This window comes from Pseudophryne corroboree, chromosome 7, assembly GCF_028390025.1.
Source record: "Pseudophryne corroboree isolate aPseCor3 chromosome 7, aPseCor3.hap2, whole genome shotgun sequence".
Taxonomy (NCBI): Eukaryota; Metazoa; Chordata; class Amphibia; order Anura; family Myobatrachidae; genus Pseudophryne; species Pseudophryne corroboree.
The window spans coordinates 128,988,289-129,010,304 of NC_086450.1; the positions used below are offsets into that span (position 1 = coordinate 128,988,289).

General features: G+C 45.1%; 1 protein-coding gene across 2 annotated transcripts in view; it reads left to right on the forward strand.

Moving 5' to 3' along the window:
- Positions 1-22,016, forward strand: part of LOC134944780 (prolyl endopeptidase FAP-like) — a 240,779-nt gene that overhangs the window by 185,268 nt on the left and 33,495 nt on the right. For both annotated transcript variants that reach the window (XM_063933632.1, XM_063933633.1), the window contains one exon: positions 3,907-3,961. In XM_063933632.1, the coding sequence (XP_063789702.1) occupies positions 3,907-3,961 (55 nt within the window). The remainder of the gene's footprint in view (positions 1-3,906; positions 3,962-22,016) is intronic.

The following is a 22,016-nucleotide window of genomic DNA, read 5'->3' on the forward strand; positions in this document are numbered from 1 at the left end:
TGTGTGATTCTGTGAGGAGACCTGGAAAACATGAACTGTTTGGGGTCCTGAGGACCGAGTTTGAGAACCTATATACTATTCAAATCCATGTATTGTGAAATGTAGTCTGTAGGCTGTACATTTCCCATGATGTACATATTTAAACATTAGTAAATGCTTCTTAGAACTGTGTCAAACATATTAATGATTAATGTCTCATTGTAACATAACCAAATTACCATGTAGCAAATTTTCAAAGAGTTTATATTGTAACATATTTACAGTTAATTCTGTAATAGCCTGTTATAAAACAACACATCTCACTGAGAGTACATGAGGATCTTAATCATTTTTAGAGTGTTATATAATGGTATCTCTATTACCTGTTTGTAAGTGTTATATGGGTACTAAAAAGATCACTATGTTATTCATTATAGTATTATTGATCAGTAGAAGTGCTGAATCATCGTTATTACTTCATTTACATTGTTGACTAACATACAAGAGAAATAAATAAGTAATCTATGGTGCGGATCCAAAATACCAAATTCCAGCCACATTAATACATAGACCATTTGCTGCTTCCAAAAGAGGAGCTGGCCCTCAAACATTAACTTCTATAGAAGAAAAGGAAGCGCTAATGATCCTACTGCAATTATTAAATTAATGAATGAAAAATAGCATAAACTCCACAAAACAATTAAAACCCACATTTATTTGTATTATATGTACACATTAGTATAATGTTGGGTGATATCAAGTGTTTATGATATTTTTATTATGCTATATTTAATTAATGAACAAACAACTGTGGCAATATCATGAGCACTTTTTGGATATGACTTAAACAGGTTTAAAATTCTTTACTAATACATTTACTTTAACCTTTATTTTTATTTGTATTTGGTGTCTTCAGTGGTATTTATAAAAGGCTAGAGAGAGATAAAGGGGAGAGAAATAAAGTACTAACAAATCATCTTCTAACTGTCATTTTACAGGCTGTGTTTGGAAAATGTAAGTTAGCTGATTGGTTGGTGCTTTACCTCTCCATTTTATCTATCTCCAAGCTTTTATAAATATCCCACTTAACCTTTTCAAGCGCCTTCTGAAGAATGAATAACACAGTCATTTTGTATGATGGGGTCTCTCCCTGGGATATGATTTCTTAATATGTTAGCTGCATTATATATACACTGCTTAAACTGGGAGTTCACATAGCCACAGAGTAAGGGTGCAACCAGGGGTTATACTGGGGGAGAATGAGGTGAAACTGAGTTTCACCACCTGTAATGGTAGGGTTCCACCATCTCCATTGCCTGCACAGTAATTCCAACAGAAAAGCCCACCCCATCATCTGCATCAATCGATGATACAGGCGGCACTAGTGTTACTGATGAGCTGCAGCCACCTACTCCTTCCTCAGGTCCTGGTGCCTCCATGGTCCTCCTCCATGAGTTCCACCACCTCACCAGGACCACTTTAAGCCCTGGGTGCAACCATGCTGACCATGCTCCTATGCACCTGTAGCCTAGAGAGTGTGACGTGCAGACAAGTAATTTAAAACTGCTCCCTCTTAATCACCACCACCAAACCCCTGGAGGAGATCCAGGTACTTTTGTAGCTGGTGCTCCTGACAAGATAACAAAAAGACATAGTTGGATTGATGTACTCATGTCTGGATTATTTGTACAGCTAAAACTGTTTTCTTTCTGCATATGTTTTCAATCATCTAAATATGTGGTGTTTTCCACATTAACAGACTGATGTAAATCCACACTTTTCCTGTCTTTTCCTAAGCTGCGATAACGAAAACTTCAACTGTATCAAACTTACCACCAGTGAATAAATTATTGTTTCCTATTTAAACAGTTTTTGTGCCAATGTTTTTACGCAAACTGTAAAGTTACATAAAGTAACCAACATTTCATCACTTGGTAAAAATCTTAATATTTAAGGAAATAAATGAATTAGTAGTTATAAAACAGATGGAAACTATTTAAGTGTACAGATTATAGATTTGGAATGTGTATGTTGAAGAAAAGGATAGTTAAGGAAATAACAAAAACATACAAACTTCTACGCACATCACTCTGACTTTCAGTAGAACATGTCTCCTTTTATTCACACCCCTAGGGGGGCTGAGATAAAATATGAGTAATGATATATATATATACACATATTCACAGTGACATATATATTAGCACACAGGGATATTTGGTTTTGTATTTATATATTTATATATATATATATATATATATATATATAAACAAATATCCCTGTGTGCTAATATATATGTCACTGTGAATTCAGTTCAAGAAGAAGCCATGCATATGATGGTTTGTCCAATACTCAGTATGTCGAGGCCAGTTAGAACTCAGGTGGTCAGGGCGAGGTTCCCTATAAATTTACCCTCTCACCAAGAATCACCCAAAATGAAAGAAAAAATCAGACATATGTAGTTCAAACTTTTCCTTTTACTTCATAAAATACATTAAAATACATAAATAGTATCATAGACCCAATGAATCCAAACACATGTCTATTAGGTCTAATGCAGAGTTACCAGTTCCATCTCCATCTGATCTTTGGTCTGAATGAAATCACAAAAGTATCTTTAAGAACTTTCAAGTGTTTTTGAGCGCTTCTTTGACAACCATTGTACTTTATAGTACAAAACATATACATATATACATAGTATCCCACACAAATACACAGATAGATTACCTCACACATTGCACACACATACATAGAACAAAATGACCATACACAGCATACCACACACACACATATATAGCTCACCACAAACATTGCACACACATACATAGTACACTAAACAAACATACATATCATACCACACACAGTAGCACTGCAAACACATACACATTGCAAAGTCATACATATCATACCATACACACACACATACACATACTGAACATATATACACACAAACATACCTAGTGCTGAGAGGAGGAGACTGGTGGAAGGCGGCCCATGCATTTCAGAATGTGAGAAGTCAGATGAAGGAGCAGCTGTGGGATGAGTACGCGCAGCAACTCCCCAGCTCTCCTGTCCGTGACATTCTCTTGAGCTCTGCCGGAAAAAGCTCAGTGCGCCACTGGATTAGGGGTAGCATACTTACCTAATAGGTGTCAGGATCCTGAGCATCGGGAAGCCGCTGTCGGTATTCAGACCTTCCACTCTTATTTTATAATTTGAAAAACATATATATTTTAATTTAATTTAATTTAGGTAATATACGCAGTTTAACCAGGACAGTTAGGCATAACTCTATATGAAGCCCATGATAATACTAAGAGTATTCTATTACAGACAGTATGGATGGTGTAATGGTTAGCATTACTGCCTCACAGCACTGAGGTCACGGGTTCGATTCCCACCATGGCCCGAACTGTATGGAGTTTGTATATCCTCCCTGATTCTCCCCGTGGGTTTCCTCTGGGTACTCTGGTTTCCTCCCACAATCCAAAACTATACTGGTAGATTAATTGATTCCAAACAAAATTAACTCTAGCTACAGATGGAGCCAGGCTAGTCGTGGCTGCGCCTGTGACTAGGGGTGAGCCTGGACGCTGTGAGCGTCTCTGTCTGGTCTGGCGCACGCTCCCGTGATGGAGAATGTCTCCGGGTGGGCGGGTGCGCACGCCCAGACAGAGACGCTCAGAATGGGAAGCGTCTCTGTGCACTCCCGGCATGACTAGGCGGGTGGATTGTTTGCGATGGAGCCGCTATAGATAAGAGCGGCTCCATCTGTATGTGGTAGGGAATATAGATTGTAAGCTCCACTGGGCAGGGACTAATGTGAATGTCCAGATATTCTCTGTAAAGCGCTGCAGAATATATGATCGCTACATAAATAACTGGTAATAATAATATTAATAGAAGATAATTATGCCTTTATAATTTTAGACAATTCATTGAAATGGGATTCATTGATGAACACCGCATTGCAATATGGGGTTGGGTAAGTATAATACCTATTACCTGTTTGCATGTTGTTATACTTTTTGTCCTATTGCTCATAGTAACATAGGGGTATATGCAATTGCGGTCGAATTCCCGAAATTGTCGAATTTCGGGACTTTTTCACCCAAAAAAAAAAATCGCCAATGCAATTCAGTACTTTCCGTCCAAAAAACGGACTTTCAAAATTCGACTTTTTGAAATTCGACTTTTGTCAAATTCGACTTTTCTGCAATGATAAAAGTGCTGCAATTCGACCAAAGTATATTCAATTGAAGTTTGGAAATTCGACAACAGTGCTTTTAGACAGTAAATTCGACTTTTTCAATCCGCCACACTTTGGTGGGTGAAACTAATAAAAAAAATTTAAAACATGTTTTTTTTTTGTGTTTTTTTTATTGATAATAGCATATCTATTTATATTAGAAGGGATTAGGTACTTGGTTTGTCTTTTTTGGAGGCACAAGTATTATTTATATATTTTTTTAAATAATATATATATATATTTTTTTTAGATGGAATGGTAAAATTCAGAAAAAAAATGGCGTGGCGTCCCCCCTCCAAAGCATAACCAGCCTCGGGCTCTTCGAGCTGGTCCTGGTTCTAAAAATACGGGGGGAAAAATGGACGGGGATCCCCCGTATTTTTAAAACCAGCACCGGGCTCTGCGCCTGGTGCAAAAAATACGGGGGACAAAAAGAGTAGGGGTCCCCCGTATTTTTTACACCAGCATCGGGCTCCACTAGCTGGACAGATAATGCCACAGCCGGGGGTCACTTTTATACAGACCTTGCGGCCGTGGCATTAAATATCCAACTAGTCACCCCTGGCCGGGGTACCCTGGGGGAGTGGGGACCCCTTCAATCAAGGGGTCCACCCCCCAGCCACCCAAGGGCCAGGGGTGAAGCCCGAGGCTGTCCCCCCCATCCAAGGGCTGCGGATGGGGGGCTGATAGCCTTGTCAAAATTGAAAGAATATTGTTTTTTCCAGTAGTACTACAAGTCCCAGCAAGCCTCCCCTGCAAGCTGGTACTTGGAGAAACACAAGTACCAGCATGCGGGAGAAAAACGGGCCCGCTGGTACCTGTAGTACTACTGGGAAAAAATACCCAAATAAAAACAGGAGACACACACCGTGACAAGTACAACTTTATTACATACTGCCAACACACACATACTTACCTATGTTGACACGCTGACTGCCACAGTCTCCGCCGATCCGAGGGTACCTGTGAAAAAAATTATACTCACCTGCCAGTGTCCAGAGATAAATCCACGTCCAGAGATAAAATCCTCGTACTTGGCAAAAAAAAAACCACGAACACCCGTACCATGCCGGACTGAAAGGGGTCCCATGTTGACACATGAGACCCCTTTCCACGAATGCAGACACCCCCGTGACAGCTGTCACAGAAGTGTCTCTTCAGCCAATCAGCGAGTGCAACGTCCTTGCACTCTGCTGATTGGCTCTGTGTGCGTCTGAGCTCAGACAGCGCATCGCAAAGCCTCTCCATTATATTCAATGGTGGGAACTTTGCGTCAGTGGTGAGGTCACCCGCGGTCAGCGGCTGACCGCGGGTAACCCCACCGCTACCCGTAAAGTTCCCACCATTGAAAGTAATGGAGAGGCTTTGCGATGCGCTGTCTGAGGTCACACGCGCACAGCCAATCAGGTGAGCGCCACGGAAGTAGCGCTTCCTGATTGGCTGAAGGGACCTCAGTGACAGGAGTCATGTGATGTCCCGGCATTCGGGGAAAGGGGTCCCATGTGTCAACATGGGACCCCTTTCAGTCCGGTGGTACGCGTGTTCGTGTTTTTTTTTTGCCAAGTACGAGGATTATCTCTGGACGTGGATTTATCTCTGGACGCTGGCAGGTGAGTATAATTTTTTTCACAGGTACCCTCGGATCGGCGGAGACTGTGGCAGTCGGCGTGTCAACATAGGTAAGTATGTGTGTGTCGGCAGTGTGTAATAAAGTTGTGCTTGTCACGGTGTGTGTCTCCTGTTTTTATTTGGGTATTTTTTTCCCAGTAGTACTACAGGTACCAGCGGGCCCGTTTTTCTCCCGCATGCTGGTACTTGTGGTTCTCCAAGTACCAGCTTGCGGGGGAGGCTTGCTGGGACTTGTAGTACTATTGGAAAAAACAATATTCTGTCATTTTACTCAAGGCTATCAGCCTCCCATCCGCAGCCCTTGGATGGGGGGGACAGCCTCGGGCTTCACCCCTGGCCCTTGGGTGGCTGGGGGGGGACCCCTTGATTGAAGGGGTCCCCACTCCCCCAGGGTACCCCGGCCAGGGGTGACTAGTTGGATATTTAATGCCACGGCCGCAGGGCGCTGTATAAAAGTGACCCCCGGCTGTGGCACTATCTGTCCAGCTAGTGGAGCCCGATGCTGGTGTAAAAAATATGGGGGACCCCTACTCTTTTTGTCCCCCGTATTTTTTGCACCAGCACCAGGCGCAGAGCCCGGTGCTGGTTTTAAAAATACGGGGGATCCCTTTGTCCATTTCCCCCCGCATTTTTAAAACCAGGACCAGCTCGAAGAGCCCGAGGCTGGTTATGCTTTGGAGGGGGGACCCCACGCCATTTTTTCCGGGTTTTTCCCGTTTTTTTAAATCGCGGCAAAATCCGGCAAATCGGCCGTTTTTCGCCCGCGGGACTGTCGAATCCGTTTTTCATTGAATATGGTGAATTCCGGAAGCCACCTGCCGGAATTCATCTGTCGAATTGTGTCGAATTAAAAAACGGCGATAATTTGCCGCGATTCGCTGCTAATTGCATATACCCCATAGTAACATACATAGTAACATAGTATCTAAGGTTGAAAAAAGACAATTGTCCATCTAGTTCAACCTATTTGTGGTCTCCTATGCACGATTATTTTGCTCAGATATATAATAACAATGTGTCATACACAATCTGTAATCATGTATAATTTTTAATAAAAAAATTATCGAATTGATCGAAATTCAATCAAAATGGATCAAAAAAATGGATTTGAATTGAAATATGGTAATACATATCATCTGTATTTCATATTTCAATGTAGCCTTAATTACTCTGATTTCTGTAGGACTGACGAAAGCAATAACATTTTGGCTTGCATAAATTAGAACTGTTTTGCTTTATTGTGCTTTTTAGTGTCATTTTGCTAAAATACTGGGTGACAATTTCCACATACAACATTTAACTGTAAATTTAATTTTGATTATTTTTTATTCTTGGCAGTATGGTTGGTGTAATGGTTAGCATTACTGCCTCTCAGCACTGAGGTCATGGGCTCTACCTGTGTGGAGTTTGTATATTCTCCCCGTACTTGTGTGGGTTTCCTCCGGGCACTCCGGCTTCCTCCCACAATCCAAAAATATACTGGTAGGTCAATTGGATTCCAGCAAAAAAAAATCATAAATTAACCCTAGTATGAATGTGTGCACGTGTACATGTGGTAGGGAATATAGATTGTAAGCTCCACTGGGGCAGGGATCGATGTGATTGGCCAAATATTATCTGTAAAGAGCTGTGAAATATGTGTGCGCTATATAAATAACTGGTAATAAATTCTTAAAATTTATATTACAAATATTCCCTAAATGCACAGTGTATTATATGTACACATCTCAATTCCAGGTCTGTTTTTTTAATTGTACCAGTTGTACTATGACTTATTTATTCTACTCATTCTAATACATACAGATCAAATGAACTATCTATCTATCTATCTATCTATCTATCTATCTATCTATCTATCTATCTATCTATCTATCTATCTATCTCTCTATCTATCTATCTATCTATCTAAGCTAGTTGTTTCACAATTAAAGACCACACACTAAACCAGAACAGTTGCTAGGTGTTGTTTCATAATGCCGGCTGTTGGGATCCCAGCAGCCAAAATACCAACGCTGAAATCCAGACACCCTTTACAATCCTGACACCAGAACTCCAAAAGGACCAGGAGATTAATGCCGGAATCCCAACAGCCAGCATTCCAACTGTAAGTATACCCAGAGTGTTAGGTTTAGGATCGGGTGAGGGGGGTTAAGTTTAGGTGCAAGACGGGGGTTAGGGTTAGGGTGTGGGGGCAGGGGTGGAAGTACCTGAGATAATGGAGTCAGCTGCCGCCGGGCTCCAGCCCTGAAGGGGCACCTCCTCCATTGGTCCAGTGGACTGCCACTGCCTTCACAGTTTGACCACTGCCAGCCTTTTCCCCTTGTGAACTGTAACGAAGAGAGGAGGAGCACCTGCACGGTCTGATGATAGAACTTCAAGACAGCCTCCTTTCAGCTGCTGACAGTGAGAGGCAGGATCGGGAGGCGCAGCTCCCTTGATAGGGTTGAGCCCAGGAGCGTTTTAAGAGAGGAGGAGGCCTGTGTGCAGCCTTCTGCTTCAGGGGCCCCCTCCTCTCTGACTGATGAACAAGTATTTTAATACTTACCTCTCCTGGGTCCCCCGGCGGTGCCATCCCTCTCCGCAGCACTATAGAGTCTGAGAACAGACTCTATTGCGCATGCGCAAACCTCCGGGAACACGGCGCGGCGGCCATTTTCCCTAATATTTTGCTAATGCGCATGCGCAAAACTCCGGAAAAATGGCCGCCGTGCCATCTTTCCGGAGTTTTCAGCAAGCGCAATAGAGTTTGTTCCCCCTAGTGTTCAAACTCTATTACGCTGCTGAGAAGGGATGGCTCCGACGAGGGACTCCAGAGAGGTAAGTATTAAACAAATGGGTGCAGGGTGTGCGGGGTGGGCCCCCCAGGACCCTGGGGGCCCGTGTGCCTCGCACACACTGCACCCATTATAGATACGCCAATGGTTGAGCAGGAGGGGGGTGACAGACTCCACAGACATCCCCAGGAGATGCAGCTGTCATTAATGAGATTAGGCAGTGCAGCAAGTGGCAAGCAGCAGCAGCTTGAAAGGAAGTTTCTGTATGAGCCCCTCAGAGCCGGCCCTAACCAATAAGATTTTAGATGGTGCTCCCTAGCACCGCCACTAGTTCTGCAGGAGATGCCTGGCATGAGTCAGCTGGCAGCTCTGCTAATGTCAGGCGCCTTTTGTTTATGAAAATGCATCTTATTTGCATTACTATGCGGCTAGGGTGCACAAGCAGCTTCTGCTAATTAAAATGATATGCAGCATGCCTATATTCTGTGTGCGACTGCGGCTGTATCTGCATACGAAATGGTACAGGATTTCCAGGAATACACTGCAACATAGCATTTCGTATGCAGATACAGCCGCAGTCACACACAGAATATAGGCATGCCACATAACATTTTAATCAGCAGAAGTTGCCAGTGCCCCTAAGCATACCAAATGCCCTAGGCATTTGCCTAGTTTGCCTATGTCTTAGGCCGGCTCTGGAGTCCCTGGAATTGCTCTGCCTCTCCTTCTCTTACATTGCACAAGGGGAAAAGGCCAGCCCTGATAGTAACTCAGCCCCATTCTGCTTCCTGAAGCTCTGCCCTCATTGCCGACTGTCACCTATCCGATCAATGTCCTCATACACGCTGGGTAGGAGACCTCGGCATGGATCCGCCTCCAGCTCTGTGTCAACGGCTACCATGTCAGCAGGACTCCAGCAGCAAGGTCTCTTCCTACACATCAGAAGAAGTATCCGCCAGTGCCAGCACTGGGCATAGGTGTGGTGACTTAGGTACATAGGAGGCAGGTGAGCCATAGGAGGGAGAGGCGGAGCTGGGAGGAGGACCAGGTGGGCTGCTAAGAAGAGGCAGACAGGCAAATGCTCTTAGTTTTGTATGGGGGGCACTAAAATGCTATTTGTATTGCCTAGCGGTGGCAAAAATGCTTTCTGTACTGTCTGGCAGTCACAAAAATGCTCACAGTATGTTATGGCAGTCATTAAAATATTAGTATTCTATTGTGGTCATTAAAATGCTCTCAGTATTGTAAGGCATTCTCAAATTTACTCTCCTTGTTGCCTGGCGTCACAAAAATACTCTGTATATTATTTCTCTCTGCGCATGCATCAAATGAGCAGTCCATGGGCAAGCAGTAACAGGTTTGTGGGAAATGGGCTGTTACTAAATGTAGAGTCGCACTCATTTTCACGGAAATGTCATGGGTGTGTCGTTCATCTTACGAAGTGGAAGAGTCTGCATGGAAAAGGGAGGGGGGGAGCGGGTCACAATATCTATCTTGCCTCCGGGCTACTGGAATGAAGTTACAACACTGTGCGGGTAAGGGATAGGTTAGGGTTAATCTGCAGGGAGGGAGGTTAGGGATAAGGCGCCCCCGGGGCTCAGGCACTAAGGGGGAGGTTAGGCTGTGGGAAGGGTGGTTTGGGTTAGGGGGTTGGGGAGAGGGTTGATTAGCCCATACTCACCCCTGTCAGAATATCAGTCATTGGGAACCCTATGTCGCTATAATGACCGCCAGGATCCCGTTAGCTGGCATTACATACTGAATCTGTTTCAAAGCCTGAGGCAGCAGAATGTGTGTTTGGATGAGAGGTCAATTACACATCAATAATTCCACATTCACCAACTCTAAATGTATTTTCTGAATAATAAATGTTAATAATCTCACATCAGATCATTTTTATTGCAGATAATTGGCTTTATTGACATGTTCTTCATAGTAAAATGAAAGATGCTGAGATGACTTCTTTGATATTATTCTAATTTCTTCTATCTGCTGTAATCCAGTTTTGAACATTATGGGGCATATTCAATTACCCACAGGGTTTACCCCAGGAAAAGGCTATTTAATTGTATAGCCTTTCCACATGCCATGCAGTAATTAGCTGACAATTATAATTGAATATACCCCCATGTGAGCTACATTTACAACACATCCATTAATGGCTAATCCAAGTCATGGAGAGAGAGATAGAGAGATAAAGCACCAGCCAACCAGCTCCTAACTCATTTTCCAAACACAGCTTGTAGCATGGCAATTAGGAGCTGATTGGCTCGTACTTTATCTCTCTACAAGGCTTAGGGGTCTATTCATGAAGCAGTGAAAAGTGTGGAGAAGTGAGCCAGTGGAGAAGTTGCCAATGGCAACCAATCAGCATTGAAGTAACATTTATAATTTGCATACTATACAATTGTACAGAGCAGCTGATTAGTTTTCATGGGCATCTTCTCCGCAGGCTCACTTCTCCACTCTTTTCACTGCTTCATGAATAGACCTCTTAGAATTTCAAGCCCCAAGTCCCATATGGTATCAGTTATTTGCTTAGAAGCTAGTGTGTCTATGTACTAAGTCTTGGAGAGAGATAATGTACCAGCCATTCAGCTCCTAACTGCCATGTTAAAGGCTGTGTTTGAAAAATTACAGGAGCTGGTTTGTTGGTACTTTATCTCTCCCCAAGAGTTAGATGTCTATTTACTAAGCCTTAGAAAGAGTTAAAGTGGACGGAGATAGAGTACCAACCAACCAGCTCCTAACTGTCATTTGTCAATCACAGCCTGTAACATGCCAGTTAGGAGCTGATTGGCTGGTACTTTATCTCCGTCCACTTTATCTCTCTCCAAGGCTTAGTAAATAAACCCCTTAATAGATAGACACCTACATACTGATAATCAGATACTGTAACTCCACTGAGTTAGTGAGACATCACTTTTCATGGGAAGTTGCATCAAACTGGATCTACCAGTGTATCTGATCTATCCCTGAGTTGTAACTGTTTTTGCATTGTTGCTGGGTGTCTCTGCGTACCTGTCTTCCAAACAGCATTATGTTATTTGCTTTGCCATCTTTAATGACTGAAGAGGATGTAAAGTGAGACATGAAATCTAAGTTAGTTAATGTTTTTATGTCGGCTGGTTAAAGGATTACTTGTGTCATGAAGCATGCACATTTTACGTCTGTGTGCTCTTCTGTGATAATTTGCAAGTGTGTCATGTGCACACGTCATTACATGATGGTGTCCCCTTTCCAAAGAAAAACATATATTGACAATTCAATTCCTGATTCTTGGATTGTGATCTCTTGTTGGAAACCCTAGTTTCTGTTAAATGCTATTAAAAGTGTTCTCACAAGTTCAGATATCTACAAAACACTGGGGCCAAAGATGGCAGGGAGAAAACAGTTGTTCAGTAAGGTCCCTTGAGGGACATATAGGATTGATGTAGAAGGGGTAGCACCAAGCAGAGCAAAATATGGAGTTGCTGTGTTCTTATACTGTTCTACTCTCATGCTAGTGCTATAGAGTTGGGATTTGCCAGCTAAGATTAAAGGTCTGTACACACTGTGCAATATCACACATGATATTGTGTGTGATATCGTATGTGATATCGACCAGTGTTAATGCTATGGACGATGAATGATGCGCGGTCCCACACATCATTATTGTCCCCATCCGTCAGCTGTGCATGTAGCTCAATTTTGACTTATCAGCCAAAACTACATGCACGGGCCAGCCACGGCATGATGTCACTGTACGATATTGCATTATGGTGGTGGCCTGGGAGGGGAGGGGAAACACTATGCAATATCACTCATAGGGCCTAATTCAGACTTAATTGCAGCAGCAAATTTGTTAGCAGTTGGTAAAAACCATGGGGGTCATTCTGACCCGATTGCACGCTGCAGTTTACCACAGTGGTGCGATCGGGTCAGAACTGCTCATGCGCTAGCACCACAGTGCGCCGGCGCTGCTACAATTGCCTCTGCCTGATCGACTGGCAGAGGCGGTCGCTGGGTGGGGGGCGGAATGGTGGCGTTTGGCCGCCGTTTCGTGGGCGCGGTCCGGCCAACGCAGGTGTGGCCGGACCTAACGGGGAGCAGGCCACAGAGGCTGCATGATGTCACACGCAGCCAGTGCGGCCTGGGGAGCGATGAGTAGCTCCCGGCCAGCACGCTAATACATTGCCGCTGAGCGATGCCTTTGTACTTCTGCGGGGAGAAACCGGCACTAACATGCGGTGCGGACTAGCCCTGTGCTGGTCCCCCCCCGCATGTCAGTGTGATCATCTCGGAATGACCCCCCATGTGCACCGCAGGGGGGCAGATATAACATGTGCAGAGACAGATTTGGGTGGAGTATGTTCAAACTGAAATCTAAATTGCAGTGTAAAAATAAAGCAGCCAGTATTTACCGTGCACAGAAGCAATATAACCCACCCAAATCTAACTCTCTCTGCACATGTTATATCTGCCCCCCTGCAGTGCACATGGTTTTGCCCAACTGCTAACAAATTTGCTGCTGCAATCAACTCTGAATTACCCCCATGGAGCCTTAAGGCTCGTATTCACGGGCCAATGTGGGAGAGATGTGTGCTGAGCGTGCGGGGGGAGATGGGGGGCCGCTCATTTCACCCAGCAGGTGAAATGAGCGGCCTGCTAGATTGGCCTGCATGGCAGGCCAATCTAGCACCAGCAATAGCGATGCGCGAGGCTGCGCATCGCTATCGCTGCGAGGGGTACACACAGAGAGATCACTGCTTAAAATCTAAGCAATCTAGTCAGATTGCTTAGATTATCGCTCCATGAGTATCCCCAGTGCTTAAAGTGGTCCTAGAGAGGTGGTTGAACTCACCCCCTCCCCACGGCGCCCATGTAATAAAGGTATTGCGCGCGGCAAAAAGGGGGTGTGATCTCAAAAAGAAAGGGGCGTGGTCACACAATAGTAATAATGCCCATAGTAGTAGCACCCAAGTGTAAATTTTGAAGTGGGGGTATGGAAAAGTGAAGGTTGTAATTATGTGCGCGCCAATGGCGTGCGCGCTCCTGAAAAGGGGGCATGGCCACGCAAAAGTGTGCCCTTCAGTGTAGTTTACCACACCATATACTCCTTATACACCACAATAACAGGACCCATTTCACATTATAGCACACAGTATGAGCCGAAATTCACATTATACCACACAGTATGAGCCGAGATTCACATTACACCACACAGTATGAGCCAAATTCACATTATAGCACACGGTATGAGCCGAAATTCACATTACAGCACACGGTATGAGCCGAAATTCACATTATAGCACACAGTATGAGCCGAAATTCACATTATAGCACACGGTATGCGCCGAAATTCCGATTATAGCACATGGTATGAGCCAAATTCACATTATAGCACACGGTATGAGCCGAAATTCACATTACAGCACACGGTATGAGCCGAAATTCACATTATAGCACACAGTATGAGCCGAAATTCACATTATAGCACACGGTATGCGCCGAAATTCCGATTATAGCACATGGTATGAGCCGAAATTCACATTATAACACACGGTATGCGCCGAAATTCACATTATAGCACATGGTTTGAGCCGCCATTCATATTATAGCATACAGAATGAGCCAAAATTCACATTATATAGTGACAGAGTGACAGGGAGAGTGACAGCAGGGACATGGAAAATGACAACAGGGACATGCGAAGTGACAGCAGGGACATGCAAAGTGACAGCAGGGACATGGAGAGTGACAGCAGGGGCATACAGTAGGCCAGGCATTCCCATCCACGGTCCTCAAGGCACACCAACAGCGCAGGTTTTAGTAATATCCAGGCTTCAGCACAGATGGTTAAATCAAAATAACTGAGTTACTAATTAAGTCACCTGTGTTAAAGCCTGGATTTCACTAAAACCAGGACTGTTAGTGTGCCTTGAGGACCGAGGTTGGGAAACACTGCAGTAGGCACTAGAGAGAGAGAAAGGCAGCAGGGTAAGATTACCTGTTTAGAAGCAGCGGTGGTCTGCGGTGCTGTGGATGAGTAGGCTGTGGTAGGTGTGGAGTGGAGAAGGCTGTGGGCCTCGGAGATAGTGCGGAGGAGGAGGCTGTGGGCATGCAGAGGTCCGAGGGCGGGGCGGCAGAGGAGGCTGAGGGCGGCTGCAGTGGATCGGGAACCAGGCTGGCTTTATTATCCCTGCCGCCGCATCGAGCTCCTGTGACCACCGTGCTAATATTTCAAAACTGCTGCGGACCGGCAGCCAATCAGCGACAGATTTGAACTAGTAGCGCCGCAGTCACAGGAGCGCGATGCGGCGGCAGGGATTATAAAGCCAGCCTGGTCCCAGATCCGCTGCAGCTGGGAGTCTGGAACCAGGGCTCCCAGTGCGGCGGCGATGGTAGGGGCGGAGCGACGGAAGGCGGACCAGGAGCTCAGCTTCTTTGTCAGCCCATACAGTAATGCCCACAGCAGTAGCACCCCTTATACTATGCCCACAGTAGTAGTGCCCCTTATGCAATACCCGCAATAGTAGTGCCCCTTATGTCCCCAAGAGTGGTGCCCCTTATGAAGTGTCCCCTTTACAATGCCCTCATTAGCAGTGCACCCCATCAGTAATGCCCTTAATGGTAATGCCCCTGTGTAGTATTGCCCCCAATAGTAATGTTGCCTGTAGTAATGCCCCCAGTCGTTTAGCCCCCTGTAGTTTAGCCCCAGTAGTCATGCCCCCACTGGTAATGCCCCTGCAGTTATGACCCCAGTAATTTACCCCCCCCCCCTTTAGTTTAGCCTCCCAGTGGTAATGGCCCCAGTAGTTTTGCTCCATGTAGTTTAGCCCCGTTAGTAATGCCCCCAGTAGTTTGCCCCAGCGCCCCTGTAGTTTGCCTCCATGTAGGAATGCCCCCAGTAGTAAGGCCTCCCAGTAGTTTGCCCCTTTGTAGTTTGTCCCCAGTATTAAAGCCCCCCAGTAGTTTGCCCCTCTGTAGTTTGTCCCCAGTATTAAAGCCCCCCAGTAGTTTGCCCCTCTGTAGTTTGCCCCAGTAGTAAAGCCCCCCAGTAGTTTGCCCCTCTGTTGTATAGCCCCCCAGTAGTTTGCCCCTCTGTAGTATAGCCCCCCAGTAGTTCGCCCCTCTGTAGTATAGCCTCCCAGTAGTTTGCCCCTCTGTAGTATAGCCCCCCAGTAGTTTGCCCCTCTGTAGTATAGCCCCCCAGTAGTTTGCCCCTCTGTAGTATAGCCCCCCAGTAGTTTGGCCCCTCTGTAGTATAGCCCCCCAGTAGTTTGCCCCTCTGTAGTATAGCCCCCCAGTAGTTTGGCCCCTCTGTAGTATAGCCCCCCAGTAGTTTGCCCCCAGTAGTATAGACCCCCCAATAACAGCGCCGCTAGTAGTGCACATATGGGAGGGGGGGGGAGAGGCACCATACTTACCAAGCCCCGCTCCCGCCGCAGTCCTCTCTTGGCGCCTGCTCCTCGGCACTATGGGAGAGGCGTCATGACGTCTCTCCCATAGCGCGTACTGACAGAGCCGGAGGCAGGAGCTCAGTACTGAGCTCCTGCCTCAGGCTGCCGCTGTGCGGGGAGAGCCGGGCGCCACTGATAACAGCGGCCGCCCAGCATCTCCCTGCAGCGCCGGGACATCGGGTTAGGTGAGCCGGGGGAGGCGGAACTGCGTTCCGTCTCCAAGTGGAACTGACGGAACGCAGTTCCGCCCCGTTCCGGCTCACTTTAACCCCTGAGTAGCCCCCTTTAAGGCCTTTTCAGAGGCTCACAGGAAGAGGACAGCAGCATTAGAACTAAATAGGATTTGCATAATGATAAGGGGAACATGGGCAATGACAGTTAAAGTGTAAAAATGGAGGATTATGTGTGGAAATTGTACAAGTAGCTTCAATTGGTTTTCAATTACAGGCAACACAACATTACATACTGTAGAACTGCAGACATTTTTCACTGGAAAAATACCTTTATTCTAATGGCAGCACAAATGTAGTGTTAACAGTTGTTTTCAGTAGAGTCAGTAGGATATACTATGTATTTCTGGTATTTACTTTGAAATATTTACAAATATGACAATATAAATAATCAGTTGGCCCCTTCTTGAGTTATTTTTTTAATTAAGAAAAATACATTGTGCCTCATTTACAGTGGGCACGTGTAAGTATTATCATCCTATTGTAGAAAATTGCAGTGTTATATTTGTATTTTGAGTCACATGTACTGTATATCAAGATACATCCAACTCAAAACAACAGTATTTCTGTCTTGTAGTCTTGTATTTGTATAAAATGAATATAATATAATAATGTGATGTCATGTGCAAGAGAGCTAATGTCTGGACACAATGCAAAAACAGCAACTTTCCACTTTATAAATGCAATGGAAATCGTATATCCTGCAATAGTCTAAATGGATATGACAAATAAAGAGGATAAGATGGTTACCTCTTGATATATATAGCTGCAATGATAATAAATTAAGTACTATCAGTCAGAGCCATAACTAGGAGTGCACAAGTGGTACCACAGCCCAGGGTGCAGGGCCCATGGGGTTGCATTGTCGCTATCCCATGGCACCGGCATTTGGCTTGCATCGTAGTTTGTGGAGCTGGCCAAAGTGTCCACAGGATACTACAGGCACTCACGTTGCAACTTGTAGGGTACTCCTCTCCCTGCCTTGCTGTTCCCGACAGCCTTGCCCCCTCACTGTGAATAACATAACATCACATGTTTGGGGGCAGGGCATCACAGGGAGTATTTTAGCCCTTATATCAGTAGGAGGTGTCAGTACGCAATATGAAGTCCATCTGGGGATAAGTCGAAGTCTTATATGGTTGCAGCTACAGGTTGCATGATATTAGTACATACCCACCATCATTCCCCCTATCCAAATAAGGGGCTTTAAGTCAAGGTACTCTCCAAAACTAAACACGGATGTATCTAGGTACAAATTAGTGGTATGGGAATTCATATATAATTGCACCATATACATTAACTTATCACCAACTGTAAATTAAGCTACTGGGAGACATTGGGCGGTATTCAAATGATATATCACGCCCAAACTTCTTCCTAAAGTGAACCCCATTATCACGCATATTGCGCCCATAGTAATTAGGTTTAGCTGCGTAAAAAGTTGTGCGCCCTCGCTACCCCAGGGGTAACAAGCTGAAATGATTATACCACTCTCGTCAGCAGAGACAGAACGGGTGTGGAAGAGGGTGAAAATAATTGAATACCGCCCTTTGAATGGAAAATATAGAAATGTTCAATTTAATAAGGGAAGCATGTACAAATGAATTGTAATCATTGGCTTCATCTACTGTAAGTAAAAAAAGAAGTGAGGTGCTTTATTGTAACTACTTACTGTAATCCAAAGAGAGCTCTTCCATCTTCCATTTACCAAACATTTTGCAGTACTGTAGTTTTACCCTTCACCATCAGGACCCCTTATGACTAAAAAGGGGTTTATTTACGAAGCGTTGGGTTGTAAAACTCAGCACTTCTGACTGAGCCAATATTTAGAAGGACAATGCTTTTACTGCGAGTCTTGATAGTAAAAACATTGCCCTCTTGAATATTGAGCATACGCTCATAAGCACCGCGTTTTACAACCCAATGCTTTGTAAATAAACCCCTCATAGTGAAAGAGTAAACTGCTTGATCTCTGCTGCTTATCCATATCTCCCAACTGTCCTGATTTCAGCGGGACAGTCCCGCTAATTAGACACTGACCCGCTGTCCCTCCCGCTGGTCGCAGTGTCCCACAAGTGGGGGGGGGGGGGGCAGTTGGGAGAGGTAGTGATCACCACTGCTCTGCTTTGCAAAGCTGCCGGTGATCACACTGAATAGATGCCGTGCGATCAGCACAAGGAGGGGAGCCGGGGGCTGTCCAGCATCTCATGGAGCTCGGGACATGCCTCCAAAATGACGAAAATGGGGGTTGCGGCAATAGACCACGCCCCCTTACTGTGTCATCCTGCCCCTCTACCCAAAGCTCAGCCCCCTTTTCAGCTGCCGCCACGCCTCAGGCTGTGTCCCGATTCCCAAAGGACAGAAGTTGGGAGGTGGGTATAGCTTATCATCTGTTCAGAAAAGAAAGGAGATAAGCAGTGGTAGATTGGGATGCAAAACCAGCCCTGGAAATTTATGGAAGCAGCCCTAATGGGGGTGTGATCTGTTGAGGGAGTCTCTCCTCATAGGACCTGATTGTACGCAGTTGCACCCTTCTATGCATCCTTGGCTGCAGTTGTGTCTGAGACCAGGGGCAGATTTGGAACTAAAAGTGTCCCTGTCAATTTGTTTAGAAGTGGCAGAATGAACGGGGACAATGCAGCATATTAAGTGTGGTGGGCTGCCTGTCATGTGAGGGGTAGGGCAATATGACAACACACAAAATAGGCCCCACAGACACGTCAGCCTACCAGGAATCTTCCTGGTGATCCCTATGGCCAATCCGCCCCTGGGGATAAGACATAAAAGTGACTGTTAAATAAGATTACACACAAGGTATACTCCACCAACAAGCGTACTGAATGCTCATTCCTGCATTGGGTGCATAGTTATGTTTTCTGTTTTACACAAGCAACATTTTAATAAACTGTAAAATGTGTCCTATAGGGAAGAACATTGAGACCTGAGCTATTTTACAGTAGTTACCTGTTTATCCCGGCTAACAGAGGTTATGTGATTAACAGCATTAAATAGCACTTTGTACTGTGTTGGTATGCTGAAGATTATTAGCATCCAGCACATCTTACAGCTGCTGAAAACTGATTTTGCACAGCTACTATGATATGATGCAGACACTTAAAAAAAGACAAATGGTTTAAAAAGAAGAGAAGATCTCTTACATTGCATATCTGTATAGTTTCCACATCATGTATTGTAAAGTAGACGAAGAGATAAATTTTGTCAGACTTTACAGACCATCTTAGGGTTCAATCCAAGTGGCTGCAATATTATCGCAGCAGCGAATCAGCGCGGCAGCAGACGCACTTTACGGCGGGCCAAATTCGCACAATACTGCTCGCCACCCCTTAGAGGTCCGAGCAGTTTTGTGCGAATTGAGGCTGATTCGGGGCCGCGAAGGGTGCGAAATTTGAGTGCAGTTGCCGGCATTTAAACGCCATTGCAACAGCACTTTGCACCACTTTGCATTGTCGCTATCCCATGGCACCGGCATTTGGCTTGCATCGTAGTTTGTGGAGCTGGCCAAAGTGTCCACAGGATACTACAGGCACTCACGTTGCAACTTGTAGGGTACTCCTCTCCCTGCCTTGCTGTTCCCGACAGCCTTGCCCCCTCACTGTGAATAACATAACATCACATGTTTGGGGGCAGGGCATCACAGGGAGTATTTTAGCCCTTATATCAGTAGGAGGTGTCAGTACGCAATATGAAGTCCATCTGGGGATAAGTCGAAGTCTTATATGGTTGCAGCTACAGGTTGCATGATATTAGTACATACCCACCATCATTCCCCCTATCCAAATAAGGGGCTTTAAGTCAAGGTACTCTCCAAAACTAAACACGGATGTATCTAGGTACAAATTAGTGGTATGGGAATTCATATATAATTGCACCATATACATTAACTTATCACCAACTGTAAATTAAGCTACTGGGAGACATTGGGCGGTATTCAAATGATATATCACGCCCAAACTTCTTCCTAAAGTGAACCCCATTATCACGCATATTGCGCCCATAGTAATTAGGTTTAGCTGCGTAAAAAGTTGTGCGCCCTCGCTACCCCAGGGGTAACAAGCTGAAATGATTATACCACTCTCGTCAGCAGAGACAGAACGGGTGTGGAAGAGGGTGAAAATAATTGAATACCGCCCTTTGAATGGAAAATATAGAAATGTTCAATTTAATAAGGGAAGCATGTACAAATGAATTGTAATCATTGGCTTCATCTACTGTAAGTAAAAAAAGAAGTGAGGTGCTTTATTGTAACTACTTACTGTAATCCAAAGAGAGCTCTTCCATCTTCCATTTACCAAACATTTTGCAGTACTGTAGTTTTACCCTTCACCATCAGGACCCCTTATGACTAAAAAGGGGTTTATTTACGAAGCGTTGGGTTGTAAAACTCAGCACTTCTGACTGAGCCAATATTTAGAAGGACAATGCTTTTACTGCGAGTCTTGATAGTAAAAACATTGCCCTCTTGAATATTGAGCATACGCTCATAAGCACCGCGTTTTACAACCCAATGCTTTGTAAATAAACCCCTCATAGTGAAAGAGTAAACTGCTTGATCTCTGCTGCTTATCCATATCTCCCAACTGTCCTGATTTCAGCGGGACAGTCCCGCTAATTAGACACTGACCCGCTGTCCCTCCCGCTGGTCGCAGTGTCCCACAAGTGGGGGGGGGGGGGCAGTTGGGAGAGGTAGTGATCACCACTGCTCTGCTTTGCAAAGCTGCCGGTGATCACACTGAATAGATGCCGTGCGATCAGCACAAGGAGGGGAGCCGGGGGCTGTCCAGCATCTCATGGAGCTCGGGACATGCCTCCAAAATGACGAAAATGGGGGTTGCGGCAATAGACCACGCCCCCTTACTGTGTCATCCTGCCCCTCTACCCAAAGCTCAGCCCCCTTTTCAGCTGCCGCCACGCCTCAGGCTGTGTCCCGATTCCCAAAGGACAGAAGTTGGGAGGTGGGTATAGCTTATCATCTGTTCAGAAAAGAAAGGAGATAAGCAGTGGTAGATTGGGATGCAAAACCAGCCCTGGAAATTTATGGAAGCAGCCCTAATGGGGGTGTGATCTGTTGAGGGAGTCTCTCCTCATAGGACCTGATTGTACGCAGTTGCACCCTTCTATGCATCCTTGGCTGCAGTTGTGTCTGAGACCAGGGGCAGATTTGGAACTAAAAGTGTCCCTGTCAATTTGTTTAGAAGTGGCAGAATGAACGGGGACAATGCAGCATATTAAGTGTGGTGGGCTGCCTGTCATGTGAGGGGTAGGGCAATATGACAACACACAAAATAGGCCCCACAGACACGTCAGCCTACCAGGAATCTTCCTGGTGATCCCTATGGCCAATCCGCCCCTGGGGATAAGACATAAAAGTGACTGTTAAATAAGATTACACACAAGGTATACTCCACCAACAAGCGTACTGAATGCTCATTCCTGCATTGGGTGCATAGTTATGTTTTCTGTTTTACACAAGCAACATTTTAATAAACTGTAAAATGTGTCCTATAGGGAAGAACATTGAGACCTGAGCTATTTTACAGTAGTTACCTGTTTATCCCGGCTAACAGAGGTTATGTGATTAACAGCATTAAATAGCACTTTGTACTGTGTTGGTATGCTGAAGATTATTAGCATCCAGCACATCTTACAGCTGCTGAAAACTGATTTTGCACAGCTACTATGATATGATGCAGACACT